Genomic DNA, 17,084 nt, shown 5'->3' with positions numbered 1-17,084 from the left:
GAGTTTAATGTTATGATGTTAACAAGTGATGGGCCCTCTGAGGTCCACTCCTTGGAAAGAGATGCTGCTGAGACAGCAGGGGACACTTGAAGTAGAGCACCCCAACTCCTCACCCCCTCTTCCTATCCTCACTGAAGGCTAACTGCCTGCCTGACTTCTTTGCTCCTGCACCCACTGGGCACCCCCTGAGATCAGAGGCAATGTCAAGTTCATTTTAGAGCCTCCAGTACCCAGTACCAGGACTGGCACAACTGGTTCTTGGGAATTTTTTACTGGATGTACATATGGATGGATCAATGAGCAGGTGGATGGGTGGGTAGGTAGAAGGAATAGATGAAGAAATGATCATTGGCAGGTGAATTGATGAATGAGTAAGTGAGGAGTACGTGGATGGATGGATGAGCAGGAAGGTGAGTAGACAGGTAAATGGGAAGAAAGACAGGTGGGAGGGAGGACACAAGAAAATTCAATTTTTTTCTCCTAAACATTTCAAGAAGGAAAGTCTCAATGTGGTGCTGGCAGGTCAGTTAACACTTTGTAACTCATCCCTCAAGCAAAGAAGCCCTGGGTAGGGAGCAGTGTTTAACAAGAGTGCAACAACATTCCCTTATTTCCATGGACTTACTGTGATCATCAATTTGTGGCACATTATACTGGTTTCCGTATATGTTGTTGTTGTTATGTGCCGTTGAGTCAGACCAGACTCATAGTGACCCCTCCTTGGGTTGCCAAGGCAGTATCACTACAAAAGTAGATTGCCCAATCTTCCTTCCGAGGAACGTCTGGTGGGTTTGAACTGCCAACCTTCTCATTAGCAGTCAAGTGCCTTAGGCACTACGCTACCAGAGCTCCTGGTTTCCATACATAGGAAGCTTTCTAAGTTTCTTTTAAATTAATTTTTCTAAAGGGAATTTCTTTCTTTAGAAAATGTCATGTCGCAAATGATATAAGTGGCCAGTGAAAGTGCTTTTTTAAAAATGTGAGGATGTTAACAGAGCCCATGAATATGCTGAACTCCCAAAGGGGGACATGTGAACGAGTGAACCTTGGCAAACTCTGCTCCTGCTCCTCCTCTCAAGTTATAGACGGGATGACCAAGGCCCAGGAGGGCTCAGGGACCAGCCTAGGACCTGGCAAACACGTTTTGTAGAAAGCCAGAGGGTAAATATTTCAGACTTAGCAGGGCATGTGGTTTCTGCTACACATTAGTCTTCATTTTTGTGAGGTTTTTTTACAACCCTTTAAAATTTTTAAAATGCATTCTTAGCTCGCAGGTCATATAAACACTGGCCATGGAGCCAGACACGGCCCCCAGGCCAAAGTTTGCTGACACCTGGAGTAACCTACAGCCGCACAGCAGGATGGGACCCAGCTAAGGTTGCGGCCAGGTGTCCTGCCTGGGTCTGGCATCCTCTTCCCAGTTGTGGGTGTCTCCTTGCTGGATGCTAGAACTTCTCCTGGCCCTGCCTGGGAACTCTTGTCTGCTCACCTTGCAAGCTGTGGTCCATGGGGAAATGCTTGGTCTCTTCAAAAGCCTTGCTCATGACTGGCCCCTTGAGGAGTGCGTTGATGGAGTCCACCTGGGTGGCAAGGAGCTCTGGTGAGTCCGGCCCTGGTGGCCCTCCAAAGTCAGGGACCTACAGCCCCTTTCCTGCCTTCTTGACAAAGACAGACCGTGTCCTGGTCCCTGGGTTCTCACCGCAGGCCATGCGAGGGGTAGGGCCAAGGTCTTACCTGGTTAAAGAGATGTTCCAGGCAACCATGAAGCTTGTCCTGCTTGTCTGACGGGATCCGCATGTCACAGGGCAGCTCGTCCCCTGGCCAAAGGAAAATGCCCCAGCCATAAGTCATTGCTGCCCCACCTTACACCTTACCAGTCTTTTTCCCAGACAGACAAAGTGGCCAGAGAATTCTAAAACTCAGGTGAGATTCTAAGTCCAACGGATCCGAGTCCTGGCTGTGTGTCAATGAACAAACCACTTAACCTCTCTGAGCTTCAGTTTCTTCAGCTGCAAAATGGGCAACAGGCTCTAAATCATTACACAATTGTAAGATATTGTTATTACTTCCATTCTGCAAATGAGGAGAGAGAGAAGGATCTCAAGTGCCCAATTCACCCCCAGCCTTTTCAGTGTAGTCAGCTGCTTCACATAAGTTCCTTCCTGAAACCTCCCAGGGACAGTGTTTGGCAGGTGAATGTCTTATGTGATGTGAAGTTTATCTAATGTTCCACGATATCTTCAATTTAGCTTCAGCTTCTTTCACTTCTGTTAAATTGAAGTTTAATTAAAAGGAAACGTTCATGCACAGACCACTTCTGGAAGGGTACACACGACAGGAACAGTGGCAGTGGGGGAACCGGGAGGCTGAGGGACAAAGAGGGGAGGAGGACCTGTCCTTGTCCACCCTTTCGAGCCTTGTGAACCATGAACCATGTGCATGTGTGGCCCAGTCACAGAAGCAGTAAGTTTAAATAAATTAAAACTTTTTACAGGCTGAAACAAACAAAACACTAAAAGAAAACAACAACAAAGAACAAAGCAAATCCAAACAAATTTCAGGCTTCCATTACAGATTGCCAGAAAAAAAAAAAAAAGCTAGTTGTTGTCATTGAGTCAATTCCAACTCACAGAGACCCTATAGGACAGAGCAGAATTGCCACATAGGGTTTCCAAGGCTGTAACTCTTTACAGGAGGAGCCCTGGTGCCACAGTGGTTATGTGCTTTGCTGCTAACCAAAGGGTAGGTGGTTGGAACCCGCTAGCCACTCCGTGGGAGAAAGATGTGGCAGTCTGCTTCTATATATGGATTTACAGCCTTGGCAAACACTGATCTATGGGTGGACAGATGGCTGGACAGGCTGAATGATCAGGTATGTATGTCTATGCAGCGGGGAGTGTGCCCATGACCATGTATAGGGTTGGCAGACAATGTTTCTACAAGTGTATTTGTATGTTCTGTAAGAATTCCCAGGCATTTCGTAGAGCAGACAAGGGACAAGGTTGTAGTCACTTCTTGGCCACAGCCAGCTACCCGGAGGGAGCAAGTAGATGGACCTGTGGGCTTGGGACCATGCTCAACTGGCATAACACATTACACAAAAACATTGTCCACATCCTACTTTGGTGAGTAGTGACTGGGATCTTAAAAGCTTGCAAGCAGCCATATAGATGCAATGATGGGTCTTCCCCTCATCCACAGCAAAAGAGAAAAAAGACAAAGATCCATGGAAACAATTATTCCAGTAACAATATGACCAGAAGAATCTACAGGACCATGAGACCAGAAGAACTAGATGGTGCCCGGCTACACTGTCAACCACTCGGAGGTGGATCTATGTGGGAGATCCTGGATAGAGTCGGAGAACAATGTGGAACAAAACTCAAAATCATTAAAAAAAAAAAAAAAAAAAACAGGTTTGCTGGTCTGATAGAGCCTGGTGGAACCCCTGAGACTAAGGCCCCAGCTGCCCTTCAAGTCTGGAATTGAACCCACTTCTGTGGCTTCCAGCCAAACAAAAGATAGGCATATGAGCTGAACATTTACATTAGATAAATATACTCCTTGGAGAGATCAATCATGGGAGAATAGAAGGGCTGTGTGTATGCAGGGAGACAGCTCAGGGGGGTGGGAGTGCATGGGAGAGAAGGACACAGGAAAGAGGTAACTATGGGGAGGAAGTGGGAGGGGAGCTGTTACATTGTGGGAAATTGCAGTCAATGTCATGAGACAAAGTGTACATGAACTGCTGTATGGAAAGTGAATTTGCTCTGTAAACTTTCACCCAAATCACAATAAAAATTAAAAGAAAAGAAAAAGCCTCGGAAACCCTATGGAGCAGTTCTCCTCTATCTTACAGGGTCACTATGATCAGAACAGACTCAACAGCAACGGATTTGGGTTTTGGGAGTGCAGTGGTAAAGCACTTGGCTGCTAACCAAGGTTGGTGGTTCAAACCCACCAGCCACTCCATGGGAGAAAGGTGTGACAGTGTGCTTCCATAAAATGGCAGCCCACAACATGCTTGGAGAACGTCAGCCCCATGAGGGTGGGAGCTTCGTCAGTTTCAGCCACAGCTGTGCTACCAGCGCCCAGCACAGGGCCTGGCCCATAGTAGATGCTCAATAAATGTCCGAGTTTTCATGAATGAGAGGACTCACTAATCCTTAAGAGATTCATTCATTTCAGTGAATGAAAGGAGATGTAGAACCAAACAAAATAAACTAGACTAAAATACTGGAAGATGGAAACAAAACTAAACTTCTCGAGGGTGGCCCGTGCCACTGGACTCACCAGACCCCATCTCGTCGCTGCCCAAGTAGGAGCTGTTACTTCTCACACTGGTGTAGGAAAGGACGGAGTCCCGGTTACTGTTACATTCACTGCAAGGGGCCAAGAGAAGGGGGCAGTCACCCTCTGGCTCACAGCCCCTGGTCCCAGGGACTGGAACCCACGTTCTGGAGCCCAGACAAAACTTTGGCCCCTTGTGTGGACAACTGGCCCAGAGAGGGTGGCACATGCTGACCAACAGCCCCGAGACGGGGAAGATAGGGCAAGTCGTTCTTCCATGTTCGACGGTGAGAGACCCAGGAAGCATGGGAGGACCGTGAGTCACTTCCGTTCTGGCGTGACTTGTGCAGATGTCCCCTAGCTCTCTCAAGGACGTCGTTCCTCTCATGGGACAGCCTGGTCCCTGGACACACCTGCACATACCATCTTCCACATACCACCTGTCTCCCCAGCTTGCTGGACACTCACTTCACAAGGACAGGGAGCATATCTTATTAGCTTATGTCCCAGGAACTCGGACGGTAGTGGGGAGTTAAAAGCCACAGTCCCGACATTTTTTTCATTTGGCCTTCTTGACAATGAAAGTGAATACTGGAAGACCCTAAAATGTCAGAATGGAAACCTGGAGAGATGCAAAAACTTTGGCCTACTGACTCGAGGCCCTGAGAACACAGAGTGATGAGTTACCAGGACACTGTGTAACACACATGCCCCAAAGGCTGGAAAATGCCAGCCAGTCAGCTCCCTTGAAGACCGGGGTGAAGGTCTTCTCACCGAATTCACATCATTTCTGTATTTTGCACCCATAAAGTTGAAGCTCCCCTCAACAGTTCACTTACCTACCACGGTCAAATGTCATATGACCTCTGTGATAGGAAATTATACTGACAGACATTGTTTATTATGGGAAATTGGGTCTACTTAATCTACTGACCTTTTTATAATTAACTTAACCAGTTCAAAAACAATTCAATTAGGAGAAGGAAGGAAAAAATACTGTTTTCCTTCTTGGATCAAGTAAAAATAAATGGTGATCCTGCCTACCCCCTCGGCCCTGAAGCCATCTGTCTTAAACTGAGTTTCAACACAAATAATGGAGTCTTGACAGACAACATTCCGTTGACGGTATGGAGTGAAACCAGAACAAAATGGACGGTATCCACCAGGGCACAGGTCCTGAAACATTAGCCTTGGGGCAGGGGAGTGGAGTTGAGTATTCTGGGGTACGCTCTGGGGGTTCAGCTAACCCCTAAGACCACAGTGCTGAGCAACAGCGCCCTGAACCCTCTGCTCCCCGTTAAGTACACTGATGCTGACTTTTGCCAGGCGTCAGTGACTTTAACTGTCCAGCTGGCCATGTGCACCCAATGCCACGCCGCCCACCTGTAGGAGTCACGGTAGCTCATGGTGTCATGGCCTGAGTCCTCCTGATCTTCCTCAGACACCTTGAAGCACACTTTCTTGATGCCGCCATGGTCCGCCCTGTCCATCTCGCTCTCTTCACTGACCAGTGGGGAGGATGAGGGCTCCTCAGACGAGGGTGGATGGCAGGACCCGCCCGAGGTGGGCTCCGTGATGGTGGACAGCAGCCTGTGGGGAGCAGAGATTCAGAGTTAAAGTCTGACCCGTGCTTTACTGGCCTCCTGGAGGCCCCAGGCAAAGCGCTTGCTTTGGGCTTCACCTTGCACCCTAAGCAGAGGGGAGCCAGCAAATGCTGGAAGATGGAAACAAAACTAAACCTCTCGAGGGTGGCCCGTGCCACTGGACTCACCAGACCCATCTCGTCGCTGCCCAAGTAGGAGCTGTTACTTCTCACACTGGTGTAGGAAAGGTGTGGTCCTTTCCTTGACAATCCTGGCAACTCCTTTGCAAATGCATCACATTTTCCCTCCTGTTGAGGGCAGGCGTGGGTGTGTGCATGTGTGTGCGCGAAGAGAGATGTGGAGGTTCTCTATTCCACGGCCAATCTGCAGAAGGCTCTGTCTACAGCATACAGCAGAGCTTGGCAAACTCTTTCCATAAAGGACCACACAGCAGTTAGTTTTGGCTTTGCAGGCCACTAAGTTTCTGCGGCAACTATACAACTTTACCTTTTAGCACAAAGCAGCCACAGGCAACATGTACTGAATGTGCATGACTGTGTTCCAATAAAACTTTATCTAAAATACAATGCAGTGGGCCAGATTTGTCTGGGGGGCCAGATTTGTCAACTCCTGCATCTGTATAGAGTGTGATGGTTAAGATCACACGTTTTGAAGCCAGACAGAGCCAGGTTCAAATCCTGATCCTGCTACTTCCTGCCTCAGAATGACTTAACCTCTCTGCAACTTGTCTTGCGGTTTCCTCATCTGTAAAATGGGGTGATGACAGTATCCATCTTGGAGGCTGCTGTTAAGATTCAGGGAGTTGAAATATGTAAAGTGCTTAGAACAGTGTCAGAAGCCTTGTAAGCAATTGATAAACCCCAGCTAGACAAAATCCCACGACATCTCAGTGAGGCCAGTATTAGAGTTAGCCCCACTGTACAGATGGGGAAACCGAGGCTCAGAGAGGTGATGTGATTTGTCTAAGGTCACATAACCAGTAAATGGCAGGGCCGGGATTCAAACCCAGGCCTCCTGGCTCCAGAGCCTACATTCTTTTCTTCTTTATCATGGACAACTTCCATCAGACACAAAAGTAGAGAGAACAGTGTCATGAGCCCCAGCCACCCAGCAATGAGCTTCATCAATGAGAACCCAGGGCCCATCCTGTTTCCTCAGCCTTCCTGCCACTTATTCTTTTTCTGGGGTATTTAAAACAAATCTAAGGTATCATATAATTTCTCCTATAAATACTTCCATATGCACCTCTAACACATAAAACTTCCTTTTAACCAATAGCTCTAATCTGGGGACAACTTCCTTCTTGCCTCCACAGGGGACATTTGGTGATGTCTGGAACAGTTCTGATTGTCATGACTGGGGAAGGGGTGACTCCTGACATCCAGCTGGTAGGAACCAAGGACGCTGCTAAATACCCTACAATGCACAGGGTGCTCCCACTACCAAGGCCCTGATTCCATGACCTAGTAGTGAGAACTAGAGCCTTGACAAGACTATGGCTCAATTTCAGTTAGCAAGAACACTTCGCAGGTGGTGCTCTGTGCATGTCCTGGTGGCGCATCATGCCAGGCGGCATGTTGGGTTGGCTGTCTTCTGTGATGTTCAAATCATCACGGTCTCCCAAAACCCTTAACCTCACAGTTTTACCCTCTATTGATATCACTGCCTAGCTCCATTCACTCATTAGAGCAGTGTTTCTCAACTCCAGGCAGTTCTCCCACCCAGGGGACAATGAACAGTGTCTGGAGACATTTTTGGTTGTCACACAGGGCAGGGGGTGGTACCATGGCAACTACTGAGTAGAGGCTAGGGATGCTGCTTAATATTCTTTGACATACAGGGCAGCCCCCACACAAAGGATGATCCACCCCAAAATGCCAAGTGTGCCACGGCTGACAAGACCAGTCCATCTCACTCTACACTCTGGGGTCCAGGGCTCACCTGTTGATCTGGGTGACGTACTGCTTCATCTCCTTCAGGGCCACATCCAGTTTTGTAAAGAGCTGCAAGTAGGCGTCCTGGATCTCACGGTCTTCCTGTTTGAGCAGGAAGCTCAGGCCCCGGTCCTCCTGGCCGAGGGCTCTGCTGGCCAGCCCGAAGATGCTATCGTTAAGACCTTGGGAGTCCCCATCCACAGCAGGCAGGCACTTCCAGGACGGGGCAGCCATGGTGGTAATACAGTGCTGGGTGTAAGACATGGGGTTCAGGTGGCCTGCAGGGGGTAGGAAGAGCTCACTCGGAAAACAGCCCCAGGACACCCACAAGCCCCTTAAACAAAGACACACAAACCCTTTTAGGAATCCCAGTGAAAGAGAAGATGGCTCCCTTTTTAATATTGTTTTAATCTACGAGGTCCTTCAAGGAGAGAGTTACAATTTGGTGCTAATATGTTTTTTTACATCTGTGATCTTTTTCTTGCCTAGAATGCAGACATGATGGCTGGTACTCTGGCAGTCACACGAGACCAAGAATAATCCCTGAGGATGGAAGCTACATGGCAATGGTGGTGGCCCAGGAAGATAACAAGAGCCTGGATCCCTGCTTTGTTGTTGTTAGTTGTCATCAAAATCAGTTCTGACTCCTGGTGACCCCTAGAGCAGAACTGTCCCACCGGGTCTTCAGGGCTGTGATCTCTGGGAAGCAGATAACCAGGTTCATCTTCCAAGAAACCCCTGGGTGGGTTTGAATTGGCAACCTTTAGCCCAGTAATCAAGCACTTAAACCTCTGGGTGGGTTTGAACTGCCAACCTTTAGGCTAGTAGTCAAGCACTTAAACATCTGCCAGCCCCCAGGGACTCCTCCCTGACGACTACAGAGCCCCAGCTCTGCCTGGACTGCTAACCTCCAGACATCTTTCTCCTTAATTATCTGTCACGTAAGTCCTAAACACAGTTTCTAACGAATGCATGCAGATACCTTGCTCTGGGTCAAGGCCAATGAGGGAGGGTTTGCGACCAAAGCGGATGCTGAAGGACCTGCCAACCGAGGGAGTGGTCTTGGGGTAGGATACTTCCATGAGGTTGATGTGACAATTAGTGGGGCAGAAGTCCAGGCCACACAGTAGGTGGGGCTCCAGGGATGCTTGTTTGAAGGGCGGGCTGACCCTGCTCTTCAGCTGGGCTGCAAACTGAGAAAGACAGGGGCCATGAGGTCATGAGTCACGCTCTGGGAATTCTGACCACCCTATCCTGGCCTAGGCCAGACACCCCAAAACCGGACAGGCTGCTCATGGCTCCAAATGGAAATGTGGATCCCCTGCACTGCCTTTGGGTGAATCCAGATTTCAGAGAAGATCCAGAGGAATCAGGCCTCTGACCACCACCTAACATTCATTTCTCCCTTTCAGTTGCACCTGAGCTGCCCCTGGGACCACATCTCCCCACCCTGAAGTCCATGCAAGGCTGGTCCCTCCCATGTCTCCAACTCCAGGGGCAGACACATGACTCAGGCCTGGGCCAGGCCACACTGATTGGTACAGAGCTCAGCAAGTAACCCACATCAGGCCTACCAGAGCCTCCCTGGGACTTCTGCTTTAACACTGGGGTTGCTAAGGCTGGGGCTACTGGGAGTCACGATGTCACCATAGTGATGACATGTCACCATGAGGAAGGGAGGCCTGCCTGAAAGTGAAACCCAAACAAAAGAAAACCAAGTCAAGAGGTGGAGAGAGGCCAAGGTCTGGTGATTTCTGTTTAAGTACCTGGATACAGCCATGCCTAAAGTTCACCCCTGCACCTTCCATTATGTAAGCCAATAAATCTTCTTGTATGCTTAAGCTGAGCTGGGTTGGGTTTTGACATTAACAACCACATACTTCAGGCCGAGACGCACTGTGTCTGAGCGTGCCTGGTAGAGCTCCCTCCCGGAAGGAGCGGGTACCTCCTGGTAGTGGGCGATCCTCTGGGTGATGCTCTCCAGCTTGGTGTCACAGATGTTGCGGAACTCGTAGTGGGGCATGGTCATGATGACACTGCTCAGGGCCATGAGCCGCCCACAGTTCTGCACGAAGACACTGTCGTCAGCAGCAAAGGCCTCGAGGATCTATGGAAACATCAACAGCTACTGAGTGCCAAGGAGAGAGGGAGGGCCCTAATCAGTTTTCATGCTTGTGGTGGTTGTTATTTGCCGTTGAGTCGGACTTGACTCATAGCGACTCCTCCTTGGGTTTCCAAGGCAGTATCACTATGGAAGTAGATTGCCCAACCTTCCTTCTGAGGAGTGGCTGGTGGGTTTAAACCACCAGCCTTCTGGGTAGTAGTCAAGTGTCTTAGGCACTATGCTATCAGAGCTCCTAGTTTACATGCAGTGACTCCTTTATGCCTCCATATGCTCCTCTGAGGTCAGGCCTAAGACTAGCCCAATTTACAGATGGGTAAACTTGAGGCTAAAAGACCAGTAAGTCACTTCACTAAGACTTATGGCTATCAAGTGGTGGAGCAGGAACTAGAAGTCAGGGATCTAGGCTAACGCTGAGCAAAGGGAATTGGGCCGCCCTCACCCTGCCCCTTTCCCCACCCCTGATAAGAGAAAGTGTGACACCTGCCCCCACGTCAGGGCAGCACCCAGGGAGACCTTGGCAGTGAGGCTGAAGCAGCCACGGGGCTCCACAATCTTCTCCAGAACATGGCACTTGACGCCTGCTGTGCTCACATACTCATAGACCACGCCGTGCTCCAGATGCACGTTGTCCACCGTCACGCTAACCGTGGGGCTGTCCTCGTGGAGGGTCAGCTGGGGACCCAGGGACTGCAGAGGGAAATCTAGAAGCCAAAGAGATAGGAGACACTGAAGTGGTTGCATCACTCCCATATCAGCCCAGGACCTCGGGCCTCAGCAGACTGCGAGCTCCCCTGTGATGGGTGGGGACCAAAGCCTTGGGAGGCAGTTCTGTTTATTTTCACGGGCTCTCGATAGCTCACTCCTGTTCTGATAACAACACCCCAAATATCCTTTAGAAATCAACCCTTGAGTCCATGTGGTTTAGGAGAGAGGTTGACTCCCACCTCCACCTCCCAGAGATGGGCAGGAGACACAGGCCTAGCCAATCAGCATATCCTGTTCCCCCTATTCAAGGTGACTGGTTCAGGAATGAGCATGGGACCCAAGCTGGGCCAGTGAGACTCACGTCTGGGACTTTTGTTAGACAGACAAAGAGACGTTCTCTGCTTTAAATGGCTTCTACCCTGCCAGAGCCACCACACAGAGAAACTCCCACCTAAGGGGAAACCAGAGCTGAGAACTGGGGAAAAGGAAAGAGAGTCCTCATGATATTGTACAAGGCACTAGATCAAACCTGACCTGAAGCGTGACTCCTCACTCATACTTTTTAGTTTGCTCAGCAATAAACTCCCTTTTTCATACAGCCCAGTTTCAGTCCTGATTAACAGGTTAGGGCCCAGAGAGGATAAGTGACTTCTCAGAGGCCACACAGCCCAGTCATGGCATACATGGGAGATAAAGCAGCCACTTCATCAGCATGAAGGGCCTTCCTTCACCCCTGTGCCAAAGAGCCACTCTCCACCCACATCACCCCTCCATGTCACCACTTATGAATTTTTTTGTTCTTGTTCTCAAGTCAGCTCCAAGAACACAGGGGCCATGTCCACCTGTTCACCTACAGATCCCCAGCTCCTACAATAGGGCCTGGCACTTAGTAGGTGCTCCTATTTGCTGCTGGCCTTCTCGGTGTGCGTTCCATTAACATTAGGGGTTTGCCGCCATGCAGGGGCCTGAGATGCTGGAAGGACAGAGCTGGGAAGCCTGGGGAACTGGGAAGGAGGTTTTGAGAGAACACTAGGAGTGTGGAACTGATGTCAGACTGGACAGACTTTAAGGCTGAAGTCAGGTGGGAGCTTGTAAGAGGCAATAGAATGGTCCCCACAAGATGCCCACATCCTAACCCCTGAAACTCATTACATCATATAGCAAGGAAGAATTTAGGCTGCAGACGGAATTAAAGTTGCCAATTAGATGAGCTTACGATCAAGAATTAGGTGGGCTCACTTAATCATTAAAAATACAAAACAACAACAACAAAAAAGTACATTGCCATCAAGCTAAGTGACCTCTCACTTCACAGGTAAGTGCTTTAACTGCTGTGGCCCTGGACCAACTTACTGCAATCTTAAGAGTCTTTAGATGGAGAAGATGGAAGAAGAAGAGTCAGAGTCAGAGAGAGGGCCATGTGAGGACTCAGGCCAACATGGCTGGTTTGGAAGGCGGAGGAAGAGGCCACCAGCCAAGAAATGAGGGCAGCCTCTAAAAACTGAGGGAGCTCTGGTGGTGCAGTGGTTAGAGCATTCAGCTGAGTAGGCGGTTCAAAACCACTAGCCACTCTGCAGGAGAAAGATGAGGCAGTCTGTTTCCTTAATGATTTATAGCTTTAAAACCCTATGGGGCATTTCTACTCTGTCCTGTGGGGTTGCTAGGAGACTGAATCAACTTGATAGCAGTGGATTTTTTTTTTTGTTTTTAGAAGCTGAAACAGTTGAGGAAACAGATTCTCCCCTACAACCTCCAGAAAGGAATGCAACCCTGCCAACACCTTGATTTTAGAGCACTCAGATCCATTTCAGAATTCTGTAAGAGAGAAAACATGTGCTGCATTGTGTCACTAAACGTGTGGTGTTTGTTACAGCAGCAGCAGGAAGCTGATACAGAGCTAATGGCACAAGAGGAACCAGATGACACAACCAGGGAGGGCACCAAGGGGACAGAGACACAGAGGGGAACCCAGACCCCCTTGTGGTCTCTCTGCTTTCGTCATGCTCCCAAAACACCCGCTGGTCCTGTCACCTGAGTCATGCTGGTCTTCCTCCTGGGGCCCCTCACCACTGGGGTCCTCTTGGCTGGCTCGTGCTTCCTGGGCATCCTCATGCGTGTGGTAGATCCACTGGTACAAGCCCTGGGAGGGGAGATGAGTGAGAGGGGTGGTCACAACCCAACAGGCCCCACAAGAAGTGGGGGAGCCAAGATTCAAACTGTACTCTGGCTCCAAAGCTCAGGCTTTAGCCTGTCTCTGTAGTGCCTAAGGCACTTGACTGCTAACCAGAAGGCTGGCAGTTCAAACCCACCAGCCACTCCTCGGAAGGAAGGGTGGGCAATCTACTTCCGTAGTGATACTGCCTTGGAAACTCAAAGAGGGGTCACTATGAGTCAGATCCAACTTGATGGCAGTGAGTTTGGTTTTTTTGGTCTGAGATGTTACTCTAGAACCTTCCAGAAGGACCCTAAGTTATACTTTGCTCACACCACCTAGAGTCTGTGCTCCACACAGAAGCCAAGGGCAGGGGAATCTTTGATAATAAGATCAGACAGCTTGGCAGGAGAAACTGCCTCTCCTGTGTCCCCAGGGTGAGAAACATGCCTGGCACACAGCAGGTGATCAACAAACATTTAAGGAATGAATGAGTATCACCTTCCACCAGAACCCTGTCCCCCAAAGCCAAGGCTAATATTGATTGCCACCATCCAAGTCCTTTCGCTTTCATCAACATGACTATTTGCTCAAAGGTCTACGTAATAAGAAAAGTGGTCTTATCACTCCCATTCACAGGATGGAAACTGAGGCCAGAAGGTATCACAGCCCAGCTCCTCCAGCTCAGGGAGGCAGAGCTAGGACAGACCCAGCAAGACCAGTCTTGCTAGGTAGGCAGCCACACCCTATCCACAACCCTGCAGTCCCTCAGACTAATTCCCAGGAAAGGGAGAATGGCCCAGGACCCCTCACCCCACCAAGCGGGGTTTCTCTGATCCCTTTGGCAGCTGAGCGACTTACCAGGGCCTCCTCTCGATGATTCCGGAATGCTTGGAAGTGCTCCAGGACCTCTGAGGCACCGTCGCCCATCAGGCTGTTGCCGTTAACCTTCAGGATGCACTGGCCAGCACAGAGCCCTGTGGCCGCAGCCTCCGAACCTGAGAAGATGGGAGAGCTTACAGCTGGGCCCAAGGTGAAGACCTGGGGCAGCAACAGGCAAGAACTGGTAGTAAAAAGATGAACACTGGGCCCCCCCACCAGACCCCTGGTCCTATTTCCATAAACACACTCAAAAACTACCCCCACCCCTCCCACAAACCCACTCAACAGACAGATCAGGGATTGTCATTCCCATTTTGCCAAAGAACAAACTGAGGTTCAGAGAAGTTAACAGCTGGTCCAAAGAAACAGAAGAGGCTGGATCTGAACTCAGATATCTACGATATCTAACCTGGTGATGCACCAGTTAAGTGCTTGGCCACCAACTGAAAGGCTGGCAGTTGAAACCTACCCAACGGCTCTAAGGAGACAGACTGAGCAATTAGCTTCTGTAAAGATGACAACCAAGGAAACACTATGGGCAGTTCGGCTCTGCTCTGTCACATGATGTCTATGTGAGTCGGAATTAACTCAACAACATCCAACAATAAGAACACATCTAATTCTAGACCTTCATCCCCTGAAAAGTCCCACAACAACGGAGATGCTGGGACCAGGATCCATAAGCACCATTTTACAGAGAAGGAAATGGAGCATCAAAGAGGCAAAGTGACTCCCCTAAGGTCACGTGGCAGGAGAAGCCCACACTGACCCCAAGCATACAGAGTCCAGTGCATGTTCTTCAGGGGCACTACGATACTCAACGCGGGCCCTGGACCCCAGGGTTTGTGTGGCTCATGCCAATGATCTGGAAATGCAAATAAATGTCAGCCTTCATCTGTATTAAGAGAACATCAGGCTGTGTAGTGTGGTGGTGACAGTTACAAACCCTGGAGCCCAGAGGCTTGGGTTCAAACCCAACTATGTGACCTGTGTCAAGTTCCTTAACCTCTCTGCACTTCAGTTTCCTCATCCATGGAATGAGGATACTAATAAAACCATGGTATTTTCAATCACTTCATATGCATGTGATAGCTGGATGATGAATAAGGAAGACTGGAGAATTAATGCCTTTGAATGACGGTGTTGGCCAAGAATGTTGAATATACCATGGACTGCCAGAAGAACAAGCAAATCTGTCCTGGAAGAAGTACAGCCAGAATGCTCCTTAGAGTGAGGGCGGCAAGCCTTTGTCTCACATACTTTGAAAATGTTATCAGGAGGGACCAGTCCCTGGAGAAAGACATCACGCTTAGAAAAGTACAGCACCCGTGAAAAAGAGGAAGATCCTCAATGAGATGCATTGACACAGTGGCTGCAACAATGCGCTCAAATGTGACAATGACTGTGAGGCTGGCACAGGACTGGACAGTGTTTCGTTCTGTTGTGTGTAAGGTCGCTGTGAGTCAGAACTGACCTGAGAGCACCTACCAACAACAGTAACATCTACTTGCAGGGTTCTTGAGAGATTTGGTGAGTTAAAACATGTAAAGCATTTAGCACCATGTCTGGTACTTAGTAAGTGCTCATTAAACATCAGCTCTTTCATTTTTCTTGCCTGTTCTCCTATAGACAGCTATTCTCGTCTATAGATGCATGAAGGCAGGGTTTTTCAGCTTGGCACGACTGACATTTTGGGACAGATGATTCTTTGCTGTAAAGAGCACTGTCCTGGGCAGTGCAGGACATTTAACAACATCCCTGGCCTCTACCTGCTAGACTCTGGTAGCAGTCCTCCCCTAGCTGTGATGGCCAAACATGTCTCCAGATATTGCTTCTGGGTGTAGAAGGGTATAAAATGACCCCTGGATGAGAACCAAGGCTTTAAGGAGAAACCAAATTAAAACCCACTTTAAAATGTTACCAAACTTTCAGTAGCTTTTTATCATGACATACATTTGCTTAATCAATAGATATTAATAGTAAAACTATGACCACAGAAGTGTACAATTAATGTTTAAAATTTAAAAAGGACGCTCAGAAGCAAAAGGGCTGGGAGCCCATTGTAGCAAACCTACTTGGTTTCATCTCTGAGAGAGACTGGCACTTCAAACAACAGGTGAGAAAAAGGGAATGCAGAAAATAAGAGGTCTCAAACTGGTGGCTCTTGTGCTGGATCTGGCCACAGATGTTGTTTTTGGGGGACCCTAAAATGGACATTTCTGGCTTCTCTTGGAAAATTAAATCTAGGAAGAGTGGGCCCACATTCCTGCCTGGCACAAATGAGCTTGAGCTAAAGAGCAACCAATCCTTTAAAGAAAACATGCGCTTTTTCACATTACCACAGACCTCCCCACTCCCTACTGTATTCCATTCAAATCATGTTACCCATTATTTTCTTTGCTTAAAGGACTGCACTTGCAAGCCCTGGCTTCAAGCAAAGGAAATAAAGTGCTAATGGTGCACTATCGGGCAGAAACTTGGTAGTAATGGTTTGGGTTCTCTGGACTCCTACTGGGAGATGGAAGCCAGATGGGTCCTCCAAAGCTCCCTTGTCTCTTTCCCACTTACCTCTGCCCACAGCGTAGATGTATGGCGGGTCAGCCCCACGGATCTGGAAGCACAGTGCCTCTGGCTGATCGGGTACTTTGATGACCCTGCACAGGCAGAAGCAGCAGGGGAAAAACCGTAAGAAAAAGTAGCATCTCTCTCAACAGCCCCAGGGGACCACCATGGGGAGTCCCTTGCCTCAGAGACTTTTGGAAAATCCAACCCAAAATAGTAGCAGCATCAGACTTTCTAGTTTCCAAATATCTGGAAAAACTGCAATTAACCAGAAGGCATGCCACCAGGGCCCTCAATTAACCGGAACCACTGCCCTGCCCTTGGTGACTGCATCCACACACATTATAGTTTTCTCCTCACCCTCCTACATCTTCTCCATCACTCTCTTGCTCTAAGGCTTCTTGGCAGCCAGACCAGCACCTCAGCCAGTCAATATTTTCTTCAAGAATCACAGATGGAAACTCCAGACAAAAAAAAGTCCCGGCCCAGATGGCTTTACTGGAGAATTTTACCAAACATTTAGAGAAGTGCGAACACTAATTCTACTCAAACTGTTCCAAAACACAGTAAAGAAAGAACACTCTTCAGCTCATTCTATGACACCAGCAACACCCTGATATCAAAACCAGGCAAACATGCCACAAAAAAGAAAATTACAGACCATTCTCTGTCATGAATTTGGTGCAAAAATTCTCAACTAACTTCTGTTGTTGTTGTTGTTGTTGTTACTTGCCGTGTCGGCCCCGACTCATAGCGACCCCTCCTTGGGTTTCCGAGGCAGTATCACTACGGAAGTAGGATTGCCCAACCTTCCTTCCGAGGAGTGGCTG

The 17,084-nt window shown here is 48.9% G+C and overlaps 1 protein-coding gene across 1 annotated transcript in view; it reads right to left on the bottom strand.

The window, feature by feature from the left end:
* The window catches only part of PREX1 (phosphatidylinositol-3,4,5-trisphosphate dependent Rac exchange factor 1), a 254,992-nt gene that overhangs the window by 17,208 nt on the left and 220,700 nt on the right, over window positions 1-17,084 (bottom strand). Inside the window, exons 19-29 of the mRNA XM_007938333.2 lie at window positions 16,261-16,346; window positions 13,672-13,808; window positions 12,690-12,798; window positions 10,467-10,654; window positions 9,774-9,935; window positions 8,811-9,021; window positions 7,836-8,106; window positions 5,674-5,880; window positions 4,294-4,382; window positions 1,735-1,817; window positions 1,490-1,580 (exon numbers count right to left, since the gene is read on the bottom strand). Of these exons, the coding sequence (XP_007936524.1) occupies window positions 1,490-1,580; window positions 1,735-1,817; window positions 4,294-4,382; window positions 5,674-5,880; window positions 7,836-8,106; window positions 8,811-9,021; window positions 9,774-9,935; window positions 10,467-10,654; window positions 12,690-12,798; window positions 13,672-13,808; window positions 16,261-16,346 (1,634 nt within the window). The remainder of the gene's footprint in view (window positions 1-1,489; window positions 1,581-1,734; window positions 1,818-4,293; window positions 4,383-5,673; window positions 5,881-7,835; window positions 8,107-8,810; window positions 9,022-9,773; window positions 9,936-10,466; window positions 10,655-12,689; window positions 12,799-13,671; window positions 13,809-16,260; window positions 16,347-17,084) is intronic.

The sequence above is a fragment of the Orycteropus afer genome, unplaced genomic scaffold, assembly GCF_000298275.1.
Source record: "Orycteropus afer afer isolate SDZICR_OR568_19922 unplaced genomic scaffold, OryAfe1.0 scaffold00049, whole genome shotgun sequence".
Taxonomy (NCBI): Eukaryota; Metazoa; Chordata; class Mammalia; order Tubulidentata; family Orycteropodidae; genus Orycteropus; species Orycteropus afer.
Note: the sequence above shows the minus strand (reverse complement) of the source record. Positions and strands in the feature narration are given on the sequence as shown.